Raw genomic sequence first — 26,098 nt, 5'->3', positions numbered from 1 at the left:
ACAGTAAATAGTGTAAGCTGGTATTCCCAGCCTGTGGATCTACTCATCAGTCCCTGTCAAAGCCAGAACATAAGGGTATCCTGGTGGGAAGAGATCTCTTCCTGGAGTGTGTCATCTCGGAAAGCCTGCTCTCCGTGTCATGTGGTTAGAAGATAGTGTGGTTGTAGCTTGTGGCGAAGGCGGGCAGGTGAACAATTAAACTTGAAAACATTATACACAAACGTACAACATACAGTTCATACATCAGACAATTTAAAAACAGAAGAACAGGCTTGTAAAATGACATCATTGAACTTTACATGACAGTTTTAAAGAACGTTATGTGAATACAAATTAACACAATTTTCCACACAAAAAAAGGTCAGGACATACAGGCATGTTTCAAAACAGAAGTCGACATTACACATAAAAGTCATTGCTCATATTCCTGTTGGACCTGATAATATTTGAGTTGTAAAACACATAAGCACACAAGTCCAGGACTACGCTTAGTCGGTGTCTGGGAAACTGTCCCTACATGTTTGTGGGGTGTATTTAGCCTACCTACAGCTAATCCAAAGAGGGGTTTCCTTGAACAGATGAAAATAACTTTATTACCCTACAATGTCCGATTTAAAGGCAAAGTAACACTCACGTTCTGCTAAAAAGGAGTGTTGTTGTGCCAGATTCTGGGAAGTATGTGTGTGTTGCTAAGAACGAAAGGTGAAGTCTGGTGTTCTGCAAAAGTGGTAGTCAGTGGTAGTGACAGGTAAACCCTTACATTTTTAAAAATCCTCTACGTGTTTGAAATAAGAAAAGTTCATTTTTTCTTTAACCTGAGTACATAACTATCCACAAATGTGAATTTGGGACGTGTGATTTTAATATTTCAAGAAATGTGACTTCTCAACTTCTGTTGTCTGTGTTCCCCTGGCAGGGCCGAGTCAAAGTGTTTCAAAGCCCTGGCAGTTGTCATGATCAACACACTGAAAATCCAGATGGGAAAACACTTCATTCATCCTCAACAAGTTTTACAAGATAAAAATGTAAGATGGTCAGGAGGGGAAATAGGGAGTCTAGGGACTTAAATAAAGACAATGTATTAATTGGAGTTTGAAAGACTGGCATGAAATACTTTTTTATTAATACTGTTCAAATGTATTGTCCAATATATATCTGAATGTGTTATTGGAGTGCTGTCTATGTCAGTCTTTATGTTTTGAAGAATAATCTGTGAGTGAGCATGTTTTTTGTGTTAGAGAATATATGACAATGAGAAATCATTAGATACAGACTGGGAAATATTTTATAGGTACAGACTATGATGCAGACTTTGTATATGAAGACAGGAAAACTTACACGTACTAACATAGCTGCCACAAGTATTTAGCAGCCATATGTAAACACTTCCCCTGTCCCTCTGATGGCATAATTTGTTCCAGTCAAGCTACTGATGTGATGGGGGTAGCCCAGGACTTGAGTGACAGGCACAGCCTCACTTTCCATTTGGTCAATAAATTAATTTCAGTAAGTACTTTTACATTTTAGAAGAGAAATTGACATAGTGGTAGCATTTGGGGATATTAAAGATTGTTCTTATTCAAAAGGAAAGTCATTCAAAGCTCAATTTTGTGTTAAAAGTAAGTCCGATGAACGCAAACATTGACAACAGAGACTGGACAATGTTAAGTAAAGTGAGTGACAGGTTTGGGCTTGCATAAAATGGATTCCAATCTCCCATCATCCCCTCTGGGTGGCAGACCAATGAGGAGAGCAGATGCACTGATGATGGGGATTTGCCCAGGGGTATAAAAAGTAACACAACCATATTGTCACTTCTGAGCAGTTGGAGCATTCCCAGCCTTGCCTCGGGTGTAGGGATTGCATAGGAAAAAGAGCAAAACTACACAGCTACACTGTGTGGTTTTGTTTTTTGGGGTTTCTTTGAGGCTAAACTGTTCTCACATTGGATTTTCTGACATTTCTGGATAAGGAGATTGTTTCTGAAGAAATACAACTTCTGGGCTTCGCCCCATCAAATCTAGGCACTCTTGTGGATACAAGTAAGTAACTTTAGTTAATTAAACTTTGACCTGTTCCAATGCAGTGTTTGTCAATTAATATTGTGTTATTATCTGTATATAATAACTCCCAAAGAATAACAGGTAACAACTGGTGATTTCCACCTAATTGGGGTCAAGTGTCTCAAAATATATTATGGGAATCATTTCACGTTAAGAACGTTTCATTTTAAATATTTAAATAATTTAGAACTAATGCTTATCATTTTCAAGGTTATTTATATATGGTACAATGATTAGAGAAGCTCCCAGAATAGCCCCTGATAGCATTAGAGTGGTGTCCCAGCTGGGTCGCAATGTCTTTTTAAGGAAATCAGCAGCAGGGCTATCAGTTGCACCTCCAGTTATGTGCCACATGGTGACTGTCTGTCAAGCCTGGTACAGAGTATTTTTAGAGTCTGACATTTCTGTTACATGTCTCATCTGATGTTAACAGTTTTGGATAGTTTTCATACAATATGAAAACTATCGATGTGATGAAGGCTATAATTGATTGATATGGCAATGTCTTAGTTAATTGTTGAGCCAATGTATACTTTCTGAACAATATATACTGTGGCCATTGTTTAATGATTTGATCACAAAAAAAGACTATGGAGATTTCTAGAGGTCAAGTATTTCAAAGTTGTACTTTCTGGAGTGATATATATTCAGATGCTTAAGAATAATTGTTATCTGCTAGCTTCATATATGTTCCATTCAATGGAAGGTGTGATTTTGTGTTTCATTAAGGCCTAAGGAATCTACACTGAGTGTACAAAACATTAGGAACACCTACTCTTTCCATAACAAAGACTGACCAGGTGAATCCAGGTGAACGCTATGAGCCCTTATTGATGTCACTTGTTAAATCCACTTCAATCAGTGTATCTGAAGGAGTTAAAGAAGGATTTTTAAGCCTTGAGACAATTGAGACATGGATTGTGTATGGGTGCCATTCAGAAGGTGAATAGGCAAGACAAAAGATTTAAGGGCCTTTGAACGAGGTATGGTAGTTGGTGCCAGGCGCACCGGTTTGAGTGTTTCAAGAACTGCATTGCTGCTGAGTTTTTCACGCTCAACAGTTTCCCATGTGTATCAAGAATGGTCCACCCCCCAAAGGACATCCAACTTGACACAACTGTGGGAAGCATTGGAGTCTACATGGGCCATTGGAGTCTACATGAAGTCTACATGGACCTTTCGACACCTTGTAGAGTCCATGCCCCTTTGAATTGAGACTGTTCTGAGGGCAAAAGAGGTGCATCTCAATATTAGGAAGGTGTTCCTAATGTAATGTACAGTCAGTGTATATTCAATGTGTGTATGTATCTAAGGATTTAAGGTAATGTGATACAATAGTGCTTAATGGCTCATATGCTTGGTTGAATAATGTATGTCAGTATAATTCTGGATTCTAGGCCTGTACTGGATTGAAAGTACAGGCCTACTGAGTTTAAGCTGTTCTATCTATAGGCCTAAACAAGTTCTACAAATGTAAAGCTTTAACCTTGCAGTGTTTTCAACAATGGAAATAGTTGGATAAGACACATCACCTTTATAAATTCATGACTGGTTTATTAATACTTGATTACAAAACCTCATGTTGATAGCTTATCCAGCTATTGTTTAAAGATGAATTCATGGATTGTGTTGTATCTGTAACTGTAATGGCAACGGCAGACATTTTAGGACTTTAACACAGGCCCAGTCAAGGGATATGTTTTGTTTAGCAGCCCTAGTGTAACTGTAGGCCTAATGGCTGACATTTTTAGACTTAAACATCAAGGGACGTCAACGGATATGTCCTGGTCAGTTGGAGTTATAAAGCATCTATTACACATTAAATCAAATCAAATCAAATGTATTTATATAGCCCTTCGTACATCAGCAGATATCTCAAAGTGCTGTACAGAAACCCAACCTAAATCCCCAAACAGCAAGCAATGAGGGTGTAGAAGTACTAATACACATGTATTAGTTACCTTTGGTAACATTTACTGTACCCTAAGTACAGTGTACTTACAGTGTAACATTGAGTAATTATAGTACTTGTTACACTGTACTCACAGGAATACTTATTTTTAAATTTGTAATTTTATTGAACCTTTATTTAACTAGGCAAGCCAGTTAAGAACAAATTCTTATTTACAATGATGGCCTACCCCAGTTGTTACTGTCTTGTCTGTGAGCTGTCACAGGGAGCTGTGGCCCTGGTGTTTGGCTTAACACCCAGACCCCATGGAGCCTCTGATAGCTCAAGTGACAGGACGCAGTAAGCCAGGTGCTGGATATGACACGTCATTAGACTCTCACTGGCAAAAAATAGGCTCTGGGTTCATTTGATGTATGTATTTTTTCTGCTAATGTAAAATATGTAAAATAAAAAAATCATCTTCATTGGTTAGGTGATGTAACACAAGTGACATAAGACTCTCAAAGGATAAAAATAGAGTTCAAATGTAGAATATGATTTGTTTGGAGATTGTGCCATAAAACTATTGTAAAAGATGTAAAAGAAAGGTAGATTATTTTTCATTGGTTTGGTGATGTGACACAAGCAGTGTGAGTTTCCCAGCCAGCAATTGAGCCTGGTCCTAGAAGAAAAGGCCCATTCAATGGAGAATCTCTGCCCTTGGTGGCTAAAATAAACTCAGAGTTTAAATGTGTGGGTATGCTTTGTTTAGGGATTTTACCATACAAGTACTGTGAAAGATAAAATCAAAGATTTATGGTGTATGAGAGGTTTGGTGATGTTCTGCTCTGTTGTGTCTCTTAGGGTGCCATCCACAATGTCTACACAGGCGCCAACATTTACACAGCCGCTGCAAAGCGTTGTGGCACTAGAGGGTAGTGCTGCAACGTTTGAAGCACAAGTTAGTGGTAAGGAGATATTTTATGTTCCTATTAATTAAACTGTAAGCTGTGAGCTGACTGTCCAAACATAGATATAACTATGTTGAATCATTGATGTAAAACCCCATACAGATATAAAGCCTTTGCACAGCAACATTTTATGAAGTGATTACACAAGTAAAAAGTACACAATTATAGGTTGGTTTCCCAGACACAGATTAAGCCTAATCCCAGAGTAAAAAGTTTTTGTAATGGAGAATGTCCATTTAAAATGCTTTTTAGTTCTGGATCTAGGCTTATTCCGTGTCTGGGAAGCCTGCCCTATGTGATATTGCTGGCCTTTTCTCAACTTTGCTCTGAATTGTAACTGCTTGCTATGAGTTTAAAATCATCACCAAATTCATCACCATCATCATCAGCTCTGCTGTGCTGACTAGAACGTTGACTTGATCTAAAGGTTCTCCAGTTCCTGAGGTGAGCTGGTTCCGTGATGGCCAGGTTCTTTCCGCTGCCGCTCTGCCCGGCGCACAGATCTCGTTCAGCGATGGCCGCGCTGTTCTGATGATCCCTGCTGTGACAGCCGCACACAGTGGAAGATTTTCTGTCAGAGCCACCAATGGTGCTGGACAAGCCACTAGCACCGCTGAACTTCTTGTTACAGGTGAGAGAACCAGAGTTGATAGAACAGTGGTGTTTGCATTGTTTGAGGTTGTTCTAGCTAGCCAATGCTTTGGCTTGCAGTTTTAGACAGTGTCCTGCATCATACTAAAGAGTCATCATGGCTGCAAGCATAAAGGGCAGCCAAAGATAACATAGTATTCATTAATAAAGTTCTAGAAGCAGCCTCTCCCATTGAAGTGACTGACCACAAGTACTGTAGGCCGCATGCCCCTTCATTAATAGCTACTTCTGTCTTTACTGACTTCCTCAATTAACAGCACTTCATTTCAGTGATGAGAGTGATAGCTGCAGTGGTGTTTACATTTTACACATCCAATAATAAGAATATTGAATTAGGAAACTGCTGTTTGTACCTAAGATGGACAGGTTTTGGAGCTATGTTTCTAAATGGAGTTATGCTTGTTTGTGTGTGATTTTTTTCAGTTTACGGATTACATATTACGTTGGATAAAGTTGTTCTTCAGATTTACCTGCTAGCGAGCGCAATCATGATCAATGTACTGTAACTATTCCTAGTGACTAAACTACACCCTCAAGTTAAATTCTTGAGTTGTGTGATCAAAGTGGCACCCAATTTAAATAGATTTCTCCTCATCTTGCCCTCCAGAACCAGCCTGGACTCAGGGGTAGATGTAACATAGTAAATGTGAATCTGAGACACTCAAATTAGTATGATATGTTACGTATGGTATGTATTAATTTGTGGATGTCCATCATATATTTCGTATATGTTACGAATTACAATTTGTATGATATTTTACAAATTCCTATTTATTCTGACTTACGTTAACTAGGCTAGGGGTTAAGGTTAGGGTTAAGCTTAGGGGTTAACCTGTAGTGACGCCCAGCCCATGAACGGGACCGTTATCATCATCTGACACTAATTAGCATAACGCAACGGACATAAATCTTCCTAGAAAATATTCATATTCATGAAAATCACAAGTGAAATCTATTGGAACACAGCTTAGCCTTTTGATAATCACCCTGTCATCTCAGATTTTCAAAATATGCTTTACAGCCAACGCTAGACAAGCATTTGTGTAAGTTTATCATAGCCTAGCATAGCATTATGCCTTGCTAGCAGCAGGCAAACTTGTCACGGAAATCAGAAAAGCAATCAAATGAAATCGTTTAACTTTGATGAACTTCGGATGTTTTCACTCACGAGACTCCCAGGTTGACAGCCAAAGTTCATTTTTTCCCAAAAGATTATTTTTGTAGGCGAAATAGCTACGTTTGTTCTTCACGTTTGGCTGAGAAATCGCCCGGAAATTGCAGTCACCACAACGCCGAAAAATATTCCAAATTATCTCCATAATATCGACAGAAACATGGCAATCCATCCAGAATCCATCCTCAAGGTGTTTTTCTAATATCTATTCGATAATATATCAGTCGGAACAATTTGTTTTTCACTCTGACCGATTGGAGTAATGGCTACCTCTGTATTTTACACGAGAATCTCTCTCGGAGCCATGTGGCTGCCTACGGCTATTCTTCAACAGAAATGCGTAAAACTACGTCACAATGCTGTAGACACCTTGGGGAATACGTAGAAAGCTTAAGCTCGTTGATGGTACATTCACAGCTGAATAGGGAGTCATTGGAACGCAGCGCTTTCAAAACCTGGGGCACTTCCGGATTGGATTTTTCTCAGGCTTTCGCCTGCAACATCAGTTCTGTTATACTCACAGACAATATCTTTACAGTTTTGGAAACATTTGAGTGTTTTCTATCCACAGCTGTCAATTATATGCATATTCTAGCATCTTTTCCTGACAAAATGTCAGGAAGATTAGAGGAAGGGTTACCTAACATGCTAAATGTTGCTAAGTAGCTAAAAATGTGTATGTATAGTTTCAAAGTTGCTAAAATTCTAAAGTTGTCCTTGATGTGATTTGGACACGCAACCTCTGGGTTGCTTGACGTCCACGTTATACGCCCATCCGTTGTTCAGTTTTGGGTTTAAATAACTTCTGTCTTTTGAAACTATACCAAATGTAACAAATTGTACTAATATGAGAGTCACAGAACTACTTTTACTATGTTACGTCTAGTCTTTGAGACCAGGCTGTCAGAACTGGCATTCTTAGGATGCTAAACATGGATTGCGTTATAAACAATTAGCCTATTAGCCACATAATATTTGACACAAAGCAAATGTATTTGTAAACACGTTTAAAGTAAAAATATCTAGCGCTTCAATTGACCCCGGGCATAGGGGCTAATGTAACCATCTGACCATTTGGATTCAAATCTATATAACGATCCAAAGATCTTCTGTAAAGACCTATTCATGATATATGAATAGATAGATGTAAGTTTAGATAGATGTAAGTAGATAGATTGAGTTTCATATTTAAAAAGGTCTCTGGGTAGACCGAATGAAAAAATACTTACGTTTGCCCCCGATCTCCCCTAGCCAATGGATCTCAGTGCTGCTCAAATTGAGTTCACTTCCATCGATTTTCCTTTGATTTATTTTTTGCCATCAAATGTATTTTTCCATTTCCATTTATTATTACAGTGGAGACTGCGCCGCCCAACTTTATTCAGAGACTTCAGAGTTTGACCGTGAGACAAAGAAGCCAAGTGAGACTGGATGTTCGTGTGACAGGAATCCCTACACCTGTGGTAAAGTTCTACAGAGAGGGAGCCGAGATACAGAGCTCCGCTGACTTTCAGATTGTTCAAGAAGGAGACCTTTACAGTTTGTTGATTGCCGAAGCCTTCCCAGAGGATTCTGGAACTTACTCTGTAAATGCTTCAAACAGCAGCGGACGGGCTACCTCCACTGCTGAACTGCTGGTTCAAGGTGAGAAAGTTGATTTGTGATTAGGACTGTCATTAAAATGGTGTTTTGGGCGTTTGGAATCCAACATTGTAACAGCCTTCTCACAGTTAGCCTTTCATAAAAGTGAAGTTACAAGAATTCCTGTTTCAATTATTTTTCGAGCATTTCCTTAATGTTTTGTGGACAGAAAATAGCATTTATCTAGCCTAGAGGTGACCTAGCCTTCAATGAGCCAGTCTGTCAATGCATTAAAACTGAATGGAAACAGTTATAGGCCCAGTGAATTCTATATTAACATGTTGCCTGAACTGAATTTGAACAACAGTTTTGAATTCACAACTTGTCATCATGTTCAATAATTTGGTGGGAAATGCATATTTATATTTGTTTCTGTCCAGGTGAAGAAGCTGTGCCTGCCAAGAAGACTAAAACCGTAATTTCATCTTCCTCTCAGAGGTCCTCCTCTCAGAGTCGCCAGACCAGAGTTGAGACAAGGGTAAATATACATTAAATATGATCTAAAATTACTTGAGATAACCTAACCCTATAGGGTCACTAAGTAGACTCGACTACAACACCTTCTGTTTAATGAGGGGAAGGACCACAACCTTAAAGCCTGGCCTAGAATGTTCCCTGCACAGCTCAACAGATCACTAGATAAGGCAGAAAAAGCAAAAAGGCAATTTTATTACAGCATTTAAATAGTTTCACAAGGGTTAGGAAATGTATGACTTTGTTTAATATGCAAGATACTCAATCCTAACTAGCCGACCAGCTGACAGTCTCTGCACTGCATCCCCGGGGAGCTGGAGTCCGCTCCCAACACATCATCCCCGCCCCACAACGGGCACCTGCAGGGAAGATGGGGATGTGGAAAAGAGGAGGAAGCATGCAAATTCCCCAAAAAACCCACTACAAACCAAGAGTATTTAAACATTTGAATGCGCACAAAATCATATCACTACAAAAACACCTAGTGAAGAATTGACTCACCGAAATGGAAGCAGTGCACGGAGAGCTGGAACGTCACCCCAGCTTTCCCTCCCAGGACACAGTGCGTGCCGGACACTCCAAGAGATTAGTGCAGAGGAGCGAGAGCTCCGATAGACAAAATCTAACAGTACTTTGTTGATGCTCTCGTAGCCAACATTCTGGGCAGCGCCGGTAATTTGAGCATAGAACATATATACAATTCAATCATACATCTAACAATGTTTCTCTATATGAATACTCTAAAGGAAAGGGTGGTTGGTAGGCGTTTTGCAAGCGCTGTACATGCGCCTGTACTGGTTCCCTTTCCACCGTCCCTCTTATTGGACTTCAGTTATGAGACAAGTTAAGGCATGGTCCCAGATCTGACGATTCCCTGGCATACCCTAACTGTAGAGCTCCACACACAGCACAGCAACGTGTTACATCTCCAACCAAAGCAGAAATACATTATCATCTAGGCCCACTACAATTACGCCTCCGCTTATAAAACAATACAGTTATTAGGCTATACTGCACTATCTATCTATCTATCTATCTATCTATCTATCTATCTATCTATCTATCTATCTATCTATCTATCTATCTATCTATCTATCTATCTATCTATCTATCTATCTATCTATCTATCTATCTATCTATCTATCTATCTATCTATCTATCTATCTATCTATCTATCTATCTATCTATCTATCTATCTATCTATCTATCTATCTGTCTGTCTGTCTGTCTGTCTGTCTGTCTGTCTGTCTGTCTGTCTGTCTGTCTGTCTGTCTGTCTGTCTGTCTGTCTGTCTGTCTGTCTGTCTGTCTGTCTGTCTGTCTGTCTGTCTGTCTGTCTGTCTGTCTGTCTGTCTGTCTGTCTGTCTGTCTGTCTGTCTATCTATCTATCTATCTATCTATCTATCTATCTATCTATCTATCTATCTATCTATCGGTAACTGCTAAATTAATGGAATCACTGGACTAAATTAGGGATACAAAGTATATTGAAAGCAGGTGCTTCCACACAGCTGTGGTTCCTGAGTTAATTAGGAAATTAACATCCCGTCAGGGTCATGTGTAAAAATGCTGGGCAGGCCATTATTTTAGCTACCATGGCTATGCCCCCCATAGGATGACAATGCACCCATCCACAGGGTATGAGTGGTCACTGAATGGTTTGATAAGCATGAAAGCCATGACCGTCTCAGTGACCAGATCTCAACCCAACTGAACACTTATGGGAGATTTTGGAGCTCCACTTGAGACAGCGTTTTCTACCACCATCAATAAAGGACCAAATGATGGAATTTCACCTGGAAGAATGGAGTTGCGTCCCTCCAAAAGAGTTCCAGACACTTCTAGAATCTATGCCAAGGTGCATTGAAGCTGTTCTGGCTCGTCATGGCCCTGCGCCCTATTAAGACACTTTCTGTTGGTGTTTCCTTTATTTTGGCAATTGGCAGTTGTATCTGTCTGTCTATTGAAGCAGATAAATACACTTTTATTTCAGTAAAACACTAACCTTTAATGTTGTTGTTTTATTTTCAGAGTATGGAGGCTCATTTTGAATCCTCATCCATGCAAATGCATGTTGAAGGTGGTGGAGTGAGCCATCTAGCACACAAGACCCCACCACGTGTGCCCCCTAAGCCAACCTCAACCTCCAAGTCCCCAACACCATCATCTCTTGCAGCCAGAGTTGCAGGGGGACGTCATCAGTCACCATCACCTGTGAGGCATGTCAAGGCGCCCACTCCGGCCCCTGTTAGGTAAAAAACTTTATTTAAATCTTACATTAACAAGGAAGTGTAGAGAGTTCAACAATATTCCACACATATAATACAGACAGATAGTTCACCTCAATCTCCATAGGGAATAAGACCATGCTATTTTATAATACAGAAATGACCAGGTATTTTGGCTCTCTAGAAGTGACCTGGTAAAACAGTAATTACATGATAAACATATTAATTACTTGTCTATTTACACTACAAAACACCATTTGGTACCAGGTAATATACGAATAATGAACATTTTTTACATTGATATTTTCTCTCTCTTTGTTTAACGCAGGTCTGTATCCCCCACTTCTAGACTGTCTGTGTCCCCAATCAGACCAGTCAAATCTCCACTGACCACACGCAAACAGGTAGCCCATGGTCCTGATGTCCTCCCACCATGGAAGCAGGGAGACTTTGTTGAAGGGTCCAGCAGCTATTCCAGCAGCATGACTTCCAGTGCCACCCATGCCCAGGCCTCCATGTCTGCCACCCATGCCCAGGCCTCCATGTCTGCCACCCATGCCCAGGCCTCCATGTCTGCCACCCAGGTTCACATGGAGCAGCGCTGGGAGGGCTCTTATGGATTGCAAACGGCTGGGTCCGCTGTATCTGGTGTCGCTGTGAGAGAGGTAAGGAAATTCTTATTTCTTAGGGGCCACTCTCTCAACTCTTTCTGTGGCAGAGCCATCTTGTGGCTGATTACTGAATGTCCATGAGGTGGTAAGGGTTTTAAGATTGTGAACTTATTTGATTAGCTGATTCGCTCTCTTTTTGAGGCCTAAATGAGTTTGAATATTCTGTCCAATGAACGTTTGACGACCTGGATGTATTTTGGGATCTAACATGGCTCATTAGGATAGGTTGCCTGAATTTAGAAAGGTATGAAAGCTATTTAACATTGCATCTCTTATCAATAATATGATAATGACGTTTGAAGCTATTATCAATAAAACTTCTGATTGGATCCTAAGTTAACACTACTAATGTATGCTAGGAGGTGCAGCATGAGGTGGACGATAAAAGCATTGCTGTAGCTACTGTGGTAGCAGCTGTGGACCAGGCTCGCAGCCGCAAGTCTGCTGGTTTTACACCAGAGCCAGTGCCGGTGGTGACAGCCAGTGCAGAGACACAGAGCACCTCTAGCACCTCTACTGCTGTGTTAATGTCCACAACAAGGGAACAGGTAGTTCATTATTTAATGAAGTACAAACCCTGTCGTCCTTCCCTTCACTTCCATTATTGATTCATTTCCCTTTTTTCTGTCATCACACTCCCACTCTTGTAGACCCCCCTCACGCTTAACAATATTATCCCTGATAAAAAATAGACCATTTTCCATTTTAAATTGTTGTCATTTCAGCATACCCACATATTTGACCTCACAACCATTTGTGATTTTGTCACATTCCCTATGGTTTATTCTTCACATTCCCACGGATGTTGTTGAGCCCCCCCATAGTGTCGATATGTGTTATTCATATTCTCATGATTTATTCACCGAATATATGACTCTCCTTCCCATGGCTATGTTTATCATATAGATCATGCCAGAGTCTATAGCTGTTGAACCAGCTATAGAGACACACACTGATGACACTGTGGTACAGAACAGAGAGATTGGAATCTCTACTGTTACATGTATGATGACAACCGAGGAGCAGGTAGCTTAAAGATGGCGCTTAATGTTTTGTTTACTACTCTGAGCACTTTCCCATTCCCAAATCACTCACCTCACCTTTACTGTATGTAAGCACTATTTAAGTTGAAATCACTACACAGGTCCCATTTTCTATATGATATTATCACTATATTTAGGTGCCGATACGACATGTATTGCGATTCTCACTATTCTAAATGTATGCGATTCGACACTTTGATTTCATTGCGATTTGATATTCCAAACATATTGCTCTCTATATGTCTGCTGCAGAGACGAGAAGCATGAGAAAATGAGTTTTGATCATTAATGGAAGTAAAAGTGCTGATAAACATGTTGGCTCACTATTTAAAAAGAACATGGAGAAAAAGCTATAGGATGCCGCTAGCCGACTAGCGCTAGCTAATGCTACCTAGCAAAGAATATATATAATAATACAATTATACATATATATATTTTTTTGTACAAATCAAAAAATAATATTGTAACTGCATTGACTTTTTTCTCCATCACTACTATTTAAGAGGAAAAAGAGTTCCCAAGTCGATTGAGCAAATATTCTTGGTATTTCAATTAGTCAACTGCATGTTCATTTTCACTACTGCACAACCAATTCAACTGAACTAACATGATTCCATGCATTAATGATGACATGTTATTACCAGGTAATGCACACAAAACTTGATTTGTATCCATGGGTGTGATGTTTTTCCTGTTTGTCATCGTTATGTGAATCTGATTGCTGTCATAGTGACTGCTGCCATGGATGCTATGTATGATATCTATGTGCTGTATGTATGACATTGATTGCTTGTTGTCTCAAAGGTTGAGGGTGGGAAAAAAGCCGAGGCAAAGGCTACAGTGGTTGCTGCTGTCGACCTAGCACGTGTTCGGAAGCCTTTGCATGCTGAGGGGGGTCATGCTGAAGAGGAAACCATACAATCTGATTTAAAACAGCAGATGATGATGGCTACCACTGAGCAACAAGTCACAGTGAAAACTGAGGCTGCAACTGTGCCAATGGTGCAAATACCAATAATACCACCACCATCAATTCAAACAACATCTGATGAGCAGAGTATTCATGTTACCCAGGTTTGCTATCTTTTTAAATATAAAAAGATGCTGCATTTTCTCTGATAGGTTTCTCAGAAGTTCTGCATTGAGTTGACCTTTCCTTACTCTATCACACTTTGTTGGTTACTTTAGATACAAAGAAGTAGAGAAACTACTACCGCCCACATGGAAACTGCCCTCGCACCATCCCCAATTCCACATTTCACAGTTTCAAAAGTTACTGTTCCTAAACCTGACCATAGCTATGAGGTAAGCATAGGACATGTCAGGCAAGCAGTGGGACACACGTTTTAATGCATCAGTTAAATTGATAAAGTAATAATCAATAATCAATCACATTGCTGGCCTCTCTGGACATACCATAAAAAATCACTCTTAGAAATCAACTATTTAGCTTAGCAAGTATTTCCTAAAAACTAATGCTCACTTAATCCGTATACATCGTCATCCATTCCATTATATTTTTGAGTCACAACCTTAATATTTCTAAACAAAGCAGACAATATCATAATAGGTTGTTCTGATTCGTGATGATAATGCTATTCTCCTTGGGTTGGTCAGGTTTCGATAGCAGGTTCTGCTATTGCCACACTGCAGAAAGAGTTATCCTCTACCTCTGCACATGCTGCTCAAAAGATCATCAAGCCAGTCAAGCCTCCATCTCCTAGTCTCCACCGTAAGGTTGTGGACGTGATGCCAGCGCCAACCAAGTCTCCGTTTAAGGATCTCTCCGAGAGATATAAGACTCATTTCGACACTCAGTTACAGACTCAGATAGGCGCTACGTTTACAGGGGAAACGGAGCAAATGTATAAGGATTTGGAAACAAAGGTTTGTAGTCCAGAGTGTTGTGCCCTCTAAAATAACATTGTGTGGAGTCTCACCTCACTGAGTGGTATTAGCACACCTTCTCTTCACCATAACGCCGAAGCCTCGCCACGTTATCTTTGTTTCAGCACCCATCTGCATCACAAAGAAAGCCCACCTTGCTATCCTCTTCCTCTTTTCTTCTTCCCTTCTTCATATATCTGTTCCCAGCCTGTGTCACAACCCGTCTTTGTCTTTTCAGGATTCACTCTTATCTTGCTTCCATTTTATTCATCTTTCACTACTCCCAAAGTCAAGTTCAGAAACTGTACTGTATGTCACTTTTTGTGACCTATATGCATTTTCCATAGATCGTTGAGACTGCAGCAGTCCCATCCCCTGCAGAAGAGCCAGTTGTGCCACCTACTCTTGTAGCTGTAAGTATTTCTCTTGTGGATGTATGTCAGGTCATATAAGTTATTGTTGTCTATTCAGGCGTCCTTTCCATCCATCTTTTTCTAGATGTCAACATGTCAGTAAAACTATTGTATTTTGTTTTCAGGGCTTAAAGAACCTGACTGTGACTGAGGGTGAGTCTGTGACTCTGGAATGCCAGATTTCTGGTCACCCTGCCCCTGGCATCATGTGGTTCAGGGAGGACTACAGAATTGAAAGCTCCATTGACTTCCAGATCACTTATGAGAGTAAATGCGCCCGTCTGGTCATCCGCGAGGCTTTCGCAGAAGACAGCGGTCGCTTCACTTGCACTGCTACTAGCAATGCTGGAACTATCAGCACATCCTGTTACCTGCTTGTCAAAGGTAAACAGACAGTTTAGTTTTGAACATTTCTGTCGACAAAACTACGTACTGTTGAGGTGTAATACTGTACTGACGAATGATTTATTGGTTTATGAATGTGCTAATACTTGTATACATTTCTTCCTTCTAGTAACCGAGGAGATTGAGACCCGGGAAGAGATGACACAACAAGGCACCGTCACTGTATTTGACCTTACTACTCAAGAGAAACTGTGAGTGCTAACTATTTTACACCACTACATTTGGAATCTCTTGACATGTACAGTTATGAGTCATGCCATTTATTGACAAGGGAAAACAGAATGATTCTATGACACTTATCAGACATTATGAAACCATTCGCCAGCAAGTCATGCTGAATCTTCCCTGATTGAGTTTTGCGAATGTGGATGAAAAAATTGGACTTGTTTGATATTACATTTACCCTAATATATGTATATTTCTAATGCCCTTCAAACAGTTTTACTACTGAAGCAAAGGAGGAGACCATGTCGGAGGTGAGCTCTGCCATTGCCACCGCAGGTTCACCAGTGGATACTGCAGATGCCGTCGCTCCCTTCTTTGTCAAGAGGCCAACTGTACAGAAGTTGGTGGAGGGCGGACGTGTTGTCTTTGAGTGCCAGATCGGAGGCAGCCCCAAGCCACACATGTTCTGGAAGAAGAGTGGCGTGCCCCTTACTACAGGATACAGGTAGCCTACTTGTGATACATTTTCAATTCATCTCTATTTTGCATTTGTAAGACTGTGTTGATCATTCATTGTAATGTTTAAAATGTAACTTATTCACCCATTAGATATAAAGTCCACTATGATAAGGAAAGTGGAGTGTGTAAATTGGAGATCTCCATGACATTTGCTGATGATGCTGGAGAGTACTCCGTCTTTGCCAGGAACCCGCTTGGAGAAGCCTCTGCCTCAGCTGGACTGCTGGAGGAAGGTCAGTTGCTTTAATCAAAATGTTGTTTAATCTCATGGACTACAAACTATTCTCAGTTAGCATTGCTTCCTAAATGGCACCCTATTCCCTACATACAGTAGTGCACTACTTTTGTCCAGAGCCCTATGGCCTTTGGTTGAAAGTAGTGCACTATGTAGGGAATAGGGTGCCATTTTGGACAGTCCTTGGCTTTATTTGGGTCCGTGAAATCAGACCATAATGTCTTAACTTTTGTTTACACATTGTATATATTGTTTACAGGGGAATATGAAGAATACATGAAGAAACATGAAATGACATATAAGAGTGAAGTAATTACAACGGTGCAGATGGATGTACCCCCTGTTGTTGTGAGCGAATATGACGACGACCAGATGTATAGGCAGAGGAGAATGACACAGCAAGCACAAACGCAAAGCTTTGTTTCAACACAGGTATGCGGATGAAAAGAAACACGTTACTTATACAATGCAGAACTTATTTTGCTGATACCTGTTTTATTGAGGAAGGTTTTATTGGCTGTGATATGTGGTTGTTTAATTCACTCTGGATAAGAACATCTACTAAATGACTCAAATGTAAATGTAGTTATTGTGATGTTATGACATTTGATTTGTTCTCACCCACCTGTTATGAAACAACAGCATGCTTTATTCCAATGTGTTTTTTTGTACAGGAACTCCAGATTTCTTCCTTTGAGGAGAGGATTATCCACGAGATTGAGATCCGCATCCTGCAAATTACCTACCAACAGATTGTGACTGAGGATCGGGAAGAGATGGTGACTTGTGCAGATCGTGAGGCTTTACAGTCAGCCTTTGCAACTCCAGTTAAAAACTACAGAATCATAGAAGGAATGGGTGTTACTTTCCACTGCAAAATGGCAGGAACTCCACTGCCCAAGGTAGTAAAGAAACCATGCATTTGTATTTTGCATTGAGTTGAATGTAACATGTAGTATATATTCATCAAACGTTTCTTGTATTTCAAAAGATTGCGTGGTACAAAGATGGAAAGCGTATCCATCATGGTGGCCGTTACCAGATGGAGAGTCTTCATGATGGTAGAGCCAGCCTGCGTCTTCCTGTGGTGCTGCCAGAGGATGAGGGTGTTTACACAGCATTAGCTAGCAACATGAAGGGCAACTCTGTGAGCTCAGGGAAACTGTATGTGGAGCCCACTGCCATTGCAGGAGCTCAGCGTTACACGCCTGAACCTCAGGCAATGCAGAGAATTAGGTGAGATTTTTATTACCAAATGTAACAGGGTTATTACCAGATTTGAATGTATATTTGTTTAACATAGCCATCATAAAAACTTCCCAAGTATCACTGAATTTGGTATTTATTTGCCCAGGTCCCAGTCCCCAAGATCTCTGAGTCGCTCTCCCGGACGCTCTACTAGTCGCTCTCCTGCCCGCTCTCCTGGTCGCAGGCTTGATGACACTGATGAGAGTCAGCTGGAGAGACTGTACAAGCCTGTGTTTGTCTTGAAGCCACAGTCATTCAAGTGCGCTGAAGGGCAGACTGCCAGATTTGACCTGAAAGTAGTTGGTAGACCCATGCCTGACACTTTCTGGTTCCACAATGGTAAGTGATGTGAAAACATGTTCTCTTCTCTCAACTAGTTTTATGAAAATCACACATTTATTCCTCTATTTGTGTTCTTCTTTTCAGGGCAACAAGTTGTCAATGATTACACCCACAAGATAGTGGTGAAGGAAGATGGAACTCAGTCACTGATTGTGGTTCCAGCCATGCCCCATGACTCTGGAGAATGGACGGTCGTTGCTCAAAACAGAGCTGGGAAAAGCTCTGTGTCCATGACACTTACAGTTGATGGTAAGATCTTTGTCTTCTATATTATTCCTCATTTGAAGCTCAAATGAATTGTCACTTTGTATCGATACGTCATATACCATTGTTGACTGATAGCATTGTCCTTGTATATGTTTCTCCATTTACAGCCAAAGAAAATTTGATCAGACCCCAGTTTATTGAGAAGCTGAGGAATGTCAGTGTCAAGAAAGGCACTCTGGTTGAGTTGGCGGTCAAAGCCATTGGAAACCCCCTGCCTGACATTGTATGGCTGAAAAACAGCGACATCATCTCCCCACAGAAGCACCCAAATATCAAGTATGTGTTTTGCCCCACCTTCTATCTCAATGTGCACATGCCTATGATATACATCAAATGCACCAAATACTCCTGCAGTCGTTAAGATATGTATATTTGTTACTATCTTTATTTCACATGGTTGTACTTAATGCTGATTTACTAACTGTTGTAGGATCGAGGGCATCAAGGGAGAAGCCAAATTCCACATCCCACAGTCAGTGAGCTCTGATAGTGCCTGGTACACAGCCACAGCCATTAACAAAGCTGGAAGAGATACCACTCGCTGCAGGGTCAACATTGAGGTAGATGCTGCTGAACCTGCGCCAGAGAGGAGACTCATTATCACCAAAGGAACCTACAAGGCCAAGGACATAGCAGCTCCAGAGTTGGAACCCTTGCATCTCCGTTATGGTCAAGAGCAGTGGGAGGAGGATGACCTATATGACAAGGACAAGCAGCAGAAACCACAGTTCAAAAAGAAACTGACTTCTGTCAGGTTGAAGCGTTTTGGCCCAGTCCATTTTGAATGCAGACTGACCCCAATTGGTGATCCCACTATGGTGGTTGAGTGGTTGCATGATGGCAAACCCCTGGCAGCTGCTAACAGATTGCGCATGGTTAATGAATTTGGCTACTGTAGTCTTGACTTTGAAGTTGCCTATGCCAGAGATAGTGGTGTCATCACCTGCAGAGCCACTAACAAGTTTGGAGTTGATCAGACCTCAGCTACACTGATTGTAAAGGATGAGAAGAGCCTTGTTGAGGAGACACAGTTACCTGAGGGCAGGAGGGAAATACACAGAATTGATGAGATGGAGCGCATGGCTCACGAGGGAGGGCCTTCTGGAGTCACTGGGGATGAGTATTCAGAGAAGTCAAAGCCTGAAATTGTCCTTCTTCCTGAACCAGCAAGAGTGCTGGAAGGTGACATTGCAAGATTCCGTTGCAGAGTTATTGGCTATCCTATGCCTAAGGTTAACTGGTACCTCAACGGACAGCTCATTCGCAAGAGCAAGAGAATGAGGCTTCGCTATGATGGCATTTACTATCTTGAGATTATAGATATCAAGTCATACGATGCAGGAGATGTGAAAGTGGTAGCAGAGAACCCAGAGGGCACAGCTGAGCATCTGGTGAAGCTCGAGATCACACAGAGAGAGGACTTCAGATCCATCCTCCGTCGCGTCCCTGAACCAAAGGCACATGACACTACTGAACATGGGAGAGTTAGCTTTGAAGTTGTGAAGGTTGACAGACCAGCTGATGCCCAGCCAAAGGAAGTTGTCAAACTGAGGAAGACTGAAAGAGTCATCCATGAGAAGTCCACAGAGGAGACAGATGAGTTGAAGAGCAAATTTAAGCGCAGGACAGAGGAAGGTTATTATGAAGCCATCACTGCTGTGGAGCTCAAGTCCAAAAGGAAGGATGAGTCCTATGAGGATATGCTTAGGAAGAGGAAGGAAGAACTGCTTCATCACATGAAAGAGTTGACTGAGGCTGAGAAGAAGAAAGAGATGGAGGAGGGTCAACTCACCATACCCACAATCAAACCAGAGAGAATACAGCTCTCTCCCAGCATGGAAGCTCCAAAGATCTTGGAACGCATTGCTAGCCAGACCGTGTCTCAGACCGAGGAAGTTCGCTTCAGAGTCAGAGTTGTCGGCAAACCAGAACCTGAGTGCCAGTGGTTCAAGAATGGAATTCTGCTGGAGAAGACCGATCGAATTTACTGGTATTGGCCTGAAGACCACGTGTGTGAATTAGTGGTCAGAGATGTCACAGCAGAAGACTCTGCTAGCATCATGGTCAAAGCCATGAACATTGCTGGAGAGACATCAAGCCATGCATTCCTGCTGGTACAAGGTAAATTATCTATTTATTATCTATTTCAATGCTTGTATTCTACAAATAGTTAAAGGTCTAATGCAGCCGTTTTTATCTCAATATCAAATCAGTTTTGGTTGACAATTAAGTACCTTACTGTGATTTTTTAAAACTTTTCAATTTCAACAAGAACTTTGCTAGGACAGTCTTGGAGTGTCTGAGTAGGGAGGGGAAAAATGAAAACAAGTTGTTACTTGCAGAGGTTTTGAACTCTTCTTGGTCTATTATCTAATTTATCGCCTAGTGATGTCACCAGGTGCCATCCCACCAAAACAGGCTGAAGTTTCAGGCAGTCTTTTCAAACAGCTCTTAAACTGAAAGGGCATTATCATTTTCACAATTTCACAGTATTATTCCAACCTCATATTGTGGAAATACAGTGCATTTGGGAAAGTATTCAGACCCTTGACTTTTTCCACATTTTGTTACATTACAGCCTTAATCTAAAATTGATTAAATTCTTTGTTTTCCTCATCAATCTACAAACAATACCCCATAATGACAAAGCAAAAACAGGTTTTTAGACATTTTTGCAAATGTATCAAAAGCAAAAAATTGAAATATTACATGTACATAACTATTCAGACCCTTTACTCAGTACTTTATTGAAGCACCTTTGGCAGCGATTGCAGCCTCAAGTCTTCTTGGGTATGACGCTACAAGCTTGGCACACCTGTATTTGGGGAGTTTCTCCCATTCTTCTCTGCAGATTCTCTCAAGTTCTGTCAGGTTGGATGGGGAGTGTCGCCGCATAGCTATTTTCAGGTCTTTCCAGAGATGTTTGATCGGGTTCAAGTCTGGGCTATGGCTGGGCCACTTAAGGACATTCAAAGACTTGTCCCAAAGCCATTTCTGCGTTGTCTTAGCTGTGTGCTTAGGGTCATTGCCCTGTTAGAAGGTGAACCTTCGCCCCAGTCTGAGGTCATGAGAGCTCTGGAGCAGGTTTTCATCAAGGAGCTCTTTGTACTTTGCTCCATTCACCTTTCCCTTGATCCTGGCTAGTCTCCCAGTCCCTGCCGCTGAAAAACAACCCCACAGCATGATGCTACCACCACCATGCTTCACCATAGGGATGGTGCCAGGTTTCCTCCAGACGTGTCACTTGGCATTCAGGCCAAAGAGTTCAATCTTGGTTTTCTCAGACCCAGAGAATCTAGTTTCTTGTGGTCTGAGTCCTTTAGGTGCCTTTTGGCAAACTCCAAGCGGTCTGTCATGTGCCTTTTTACTGCAGAGTGGCATCCGTCTCGCCACTCTACCATAAAGACCTGATTGGTGGAGTGCTGCAGAGATGGTTGTCCTTCTGGAAGGTTCTACCATCCCCACAGAGGAACTCTGACAGAGCTCCAGAGGTCCTCTGTGGAGATGGTAGAATCTTCCAGAAGGACAACAATCTCTGCAGCACTCCACCAATCAGGCCTTTATGGTAGAGTGGACAGACGGAAGCCACTCCGCAGTAAACCAAGGCCCTTCTCCCCCGATTGCTCAGTTAGGCCGGGTGGCCAGCTCTAGAAAGAGTCTTGGTGGTTCCAAACTTATTCCATTTAGGAATGATGGAGGCCACTGTGTTCTTGGGGACCTTCAATGCTGTAAGAAATGTTTGGTATCCTTCCCCAGATCTGTGCCTCGACACAATCCTGTCTTGGAGCTCTACAGACAATTAATTCGACCTCATGGCTTGGTTTTTGCTCTGACATTCATTGTCAACTGTGGGACCTTATATTGACAGGTGTCATGTCCAAATCATGGCCAATCAATTGAATTTACCACAGGTAAATCAAGTTGTAGAAACATCTCAAGGATGATCAATGGAAACAGGATCCACTTGAGCTCAATTTCGAGTCTCATATCAAAGAGTCTGAATACTTATGTATGTAAGGTATTTGAGTTTTTTATTTTTAATATATTTGCAAACTTTCCAAAAACCTTTTCGCTTTGTCATTATGGAGTACTTTGTTGAGATTGATGAGGATTTAAAAAATATATATATTTTAGAATAAAGCTGTAACGTAACAATATATCGAAAAAGTCAAGGGGTCAGAACGTCTTCTGAGTGCACTGCATATATAAAACAGGTGAAAATCTAGTTTTTGGCAGCACTGGGCCTTGTATGCAATTTTACATTGAGAACTGTAGAGAACTGTTGTATGTCCACATTGAAAAAGCATAATAAATATGTGTATTTCCTTTGTTTTACTTTAGCCATTACAGTTAATAGCTTTACTCAACAACTAGAGGATGTGGAAGCGAAAGAGAAGGACACCATGGCGACCTTTGAGTGTGAAACAAATGAGCCTTTCGTTAAAGTCAAATGGATGAAGAACAATTGTGAGATTTTCTCTGGAGACAAATACAGGATGCACTCAGACAGAAAGGTTCATTTCCTTTCTGTACTGATCATCAACATGAAGGATGATGCAGACTACAGTTGTGCTGTTGTTGAAGATGACCACATCAGGACCACTGCCAGACTCAATGTGGAAGGTTGGCAGTTTTTCTTACTATTTTACTATATCCCTGACAATTATTTTCAACTGTGAAAATAGTGAATTTGGAATACAAACAGTAACTCTTGAAACAGTTATACTTAGCAATGTCTCATTGTGCAGGTGCTTCACTGTCAATTGTGAAGAGGCTGGAGAACATTGAAGTGCCTGAGACCTACTCTGGGGAGTTTGAGGTTGAATTATCTCGAGAGGATGCTGAAGGTACATGGTATTTCAATGACAAGGAAATCACTCCCAGCAGCAAATATGTTACCTCCTCCCGCCGTGGACGCCATACCTTGTCTGTCAAAGACATCAAGAAAGAAGATCAGGGAAAATATACATTCAAAATTGCTGATATGCAGACCAGTGCCTCCCTGAAGATGAAACGTGAGTTGTGACTGGTATTGGTGTTGTTAGCTTGTTCTCTTCCAATCCATTTCAAGACAACTATTACTGTTGAAAAAGTGGGATGAACTGCGCAATAATATCAATGTATTTTCCTTCAGTGCGCCCTGTGACCCTGATGCAACCCCTCACTGACCTGACAATCTGCGAGGGTGACATCGCTCAATTAGAAGTGCGATTCTCTCAGGAAAACGTTGAGGGAACATGGATGAAGAATGGCCAAGCAATCTCTGCCACAGATCGCATCCACATCGTTATCGACAAACAGGTCCACAAGCTGCTTGTTGAAAACGTGAGCAGAGACGATGCTGCAACATACTCCTTCGTTGTCCCAGCTCAGGATATCTCCACCTCTGGGAAGTTGAACATTCAAAGTAAGTCACCTTTATCAGTCTAACTATATTCATATTGGTATAGTTCTAGCGTGAATCATCAGGTGTTTAAAAAAAAATGTCTGTGTGTTTTACAGCGATTGATATTTTGAGCCCACTCACTGATATTACCGCAGTTGAGGGCACCAAGGCTGTTATGGAGGCTAAAATCTCTGCTGCTGATGTTACCTCTGTGAAATGGTACCACAATGACAAACTTGTGATGCCCAGTGAGAGAATCCAGATGCTTGCAAAGGGATCCAAACAGCGCCTGGTATTCCACAGGACCTTTGCCTCTGATGAAGGAACCTACAAGTTATGTGTTGGCAAAGCTGACTCTAGCTGTAAACTGACTATTGAAAGTAAGTTGTTTTTAACGATTGTGTTAGATGTTGATTCAAACTACATTGATACAGACCCTATTCAACATATTTTGTTATTTTACAGAAATTCACATCACCAAGCATATGGAGGATCAAGTTTGCACAGAGACCCAGAATATAACATTTAAAGTTGAGGTTTCCCACCCTGGCATTGCCGCTGTGTGGACCTTCAAGAAACAACCACTCAAAGCTAGTCCAAAGCATAAGATTGAGGCCAAGGGCAAAAATTACAGCCTGAGTGTCATTAATACCATGAAGGATGAAGAGGGAGAATACGCATTCGCTGCTGGTGAACAGACATCCAGCGCAAAGCTTACTGTGTCAGGTATGTTTAACATCTTCATGATTTCTGACATAAACTCCTTCAGAAATTTTTTTAGATTTCATGAATTGATAGACATTTTCACTAACCTGACTCGAAGGTGTTTGTTGAGTAAAATCGGATTGGTTTCTTATTGGTTCCTTATTTTCCTCATATACCATATTAAAGCTGTGTCTCCACCATCCACTACCCTTTCACTACCCTTTTTTTTTATACCAGTAATCTAAAGTAAAACATGTCTCCATGTTCCCAGGTGGTGCCATAAACAGACCACTCCAGGACGTGACTGTGGCTGAGTCTCAGACAGCTGAGCTGGAGTGTGAGGTGGCCAACCCAACTGCTGAGGGCAAGTGGCTCAAGGATGGACAACCCGTGAACTTCAGTGACAATGTCAACCATATGAACAATGGAGCTGTCAGACGTCTTGTTATTACCATAACCAGACCCAATGACATCGGTGAATACACTTACCAGGTCGCAAACTCCAAGACAACAGCCAACCTGAGAGTTGAGGGTGGGTGTTAAATCCTGAGTGGAAATTGTTGTTTATTTTAAACTGGTGTTAGCATTAATAAATGCCTATTATGTGATTGTTATATGACTGCTGAAATGTCATGTCTATGTTTGATTTCATAGCTGTGAAAGTCAAGAAGACACTGAAGAACCAAACTGTTACTGAGACACAGGAGGCAGAGTTCAGTCTGGAGCTCACCCACAAGAATGTGAAGGGCTCACAATGGATTAAGAATGGTGTAGAGATCAACCCAAGTGAGAAATATGAAATCACAACTGATGGCCTGGTCCACACCTTGAAGATCAAGAACTGTGACACACGCGATGAATCAGTTTATGGATTCAAACTTGGGAAACTATCTGCTAATGCTAGATTGAACGTTGAGAGTAAGTGCATATTTTAACTGTCACAAATCGATTTATGCGATCAAGTATACAAATGTATGTATACTTGAAATGTTTCTACTTACCCTTTGAGGTTTTTGACTCTCATCAATCTGTTTTTCAGCAATCAAGATTGTGAAGAAGCCAAAAGATGTGACATCACTATTGGATGCCACTGCCTCTTTTGAGCTGAGTCTGTCCCATGATGACATCCCTATCAAATGGATGTTCAATAACAAGGAGCTTAAACCAAGTGAAAACGTCAAAATACTGTCTGAGAGAAAAGCTCACAAGCTGACCATCCAGAATGTGAAGACTGACGACCATGGAGAGTACACAGCTGTAGTTGGAAACCTGCAATGCAGCGCATCTTTATATGTTGAAGGTCAGTATGGATTTTGACGAATAGACTAGAGTACTGGATACATGATTGCTGAAATCTTAGTTGATACCTTTTACTTAAATTAAGATTGTATGTGATTCTTCCAGCTCTGCGTGTGACAAAACCCATCAAGAACATTGAAGTCCCAGAGACCCATGTGGCCACTTTTGAATGTGAAGTATCACACTTCAATGTCCCGTCCACTTGGCTGAAAAATGGAGTGGAGATAGAAATGAGTGAAAAGTTCAGGATTGTGGTGCAGGGCAAGCTTCACCAGCTCAAGATCATGAACACTAGCAGAGAAGATTCTGCAGAATACACGTTTGTCTGTGGAAATGACAGAGTCTCCGCCACTTTGACCGTCAATGGTAAGTTTACTCTTCATTATCAATGAAGTAATCCCTAGTCATATTATTGTCAGAA

General features: G+C 41.1%; 1 protein-coding gene across 1 annotated transcript in view; it reads left to right on the top strand.

The window, feature by feature from the left end:
• Positions 1-1,807: 1,807 nt before the first annotated feature.
• LOC112239048 (titin) overlaps positions 1,808-26,098 on the top strand; it is a 176,769-nt gene continuing 152,478 nt past the window's right edge. The window contains 33 exon segments of the mRNA XM_042320092.1: positions 1,808-2,042; positions 4,819-4,922; positions 5,353-5,556; positions 8,107-8,394; positions 8,772-8,869; positions 10,896-11,116; positions 11,421-11,757; positions 12,123-12,311; positions 12,670-12,789; positions 13,611-13,880; positions 13,995-14,111; positions 14,424-14,693; positions 15,041-15,106; positions 15,232-15,490; positions 15,621-15,702; positions 15,951-16,181; positions 16,286-16,428; positions 16,690-16,862; positions 17,105-17,332; positions 17,422-17,666; positions 17,785-18,017; positions 18,105-18,269; positions 18,395-18,563; positions 18,718-20,408; positions 22,629-22,910; positions 23,036-23,302; positions 23,422-23,694; positions 23,790-24,053; positions 24,139-24,399; positions 24,650-24,910; positions 25,033-25,296; positions 25,418-25,678; positions 25,783-26,043. Of these exon segments, the coding sequence (XP_042176026.1) occupies positions 4,832-4,922; positions 5,353-5,556; positions 8,107-8,394; positions 8,772-8,869; positions 10,896-11,116; positions 11,421-11,757; positions 12,123-12,311; positions 12,670-12,789; positions 13,611-13,880; positions 13,995-14,111; positions 14,424-14,693; positions 15,041-15,106; positions 15,232-15,490; positions 15,621-15,702; positions 15,951-16,181; positions 16,286-16,428; positions 16,690-16,862; positions 17,105-17,332; positions 17,422-17,666; positions 17,785-18,017; positions 18,105-18,269; positions 18,395-18,563; positions 18,718-20,408; positions 22,629-22,910; positions 23,036-23,302; positions 23,422-23,694; positions 23,790-24,053; positions 24,139-24,399; positions 24,650-24,910; positions 25,033-25,296; positions 25,418-25,678; positions 25,783-26,043 (8,284 nt within the window). The 5' untranslated portion in view covers positions 1,808-2,042; positions 4,819-4,831.

This window comes from Oncorhynchus tshawytscha, linkage group LG03, assembly GCF_018296145.1.
Source record: "Oncorhynchus tshawytscha isolate Ot180627B linkage group LG03, Otsh_v2.0, whole genome shotgun sequence".
In the NCBI taxonomy this organism is placed as follows: domain Eukaryota; kingdom Metazoa; phylum Chordata; class Actinopteri; order Salmoniformes; family Salmonidae; genus Oncorhynchus; species Oncorhynchus tshawytscha.
This window is presented reverse-complemented; position numbering and strand designations above follow the sequence as displayed.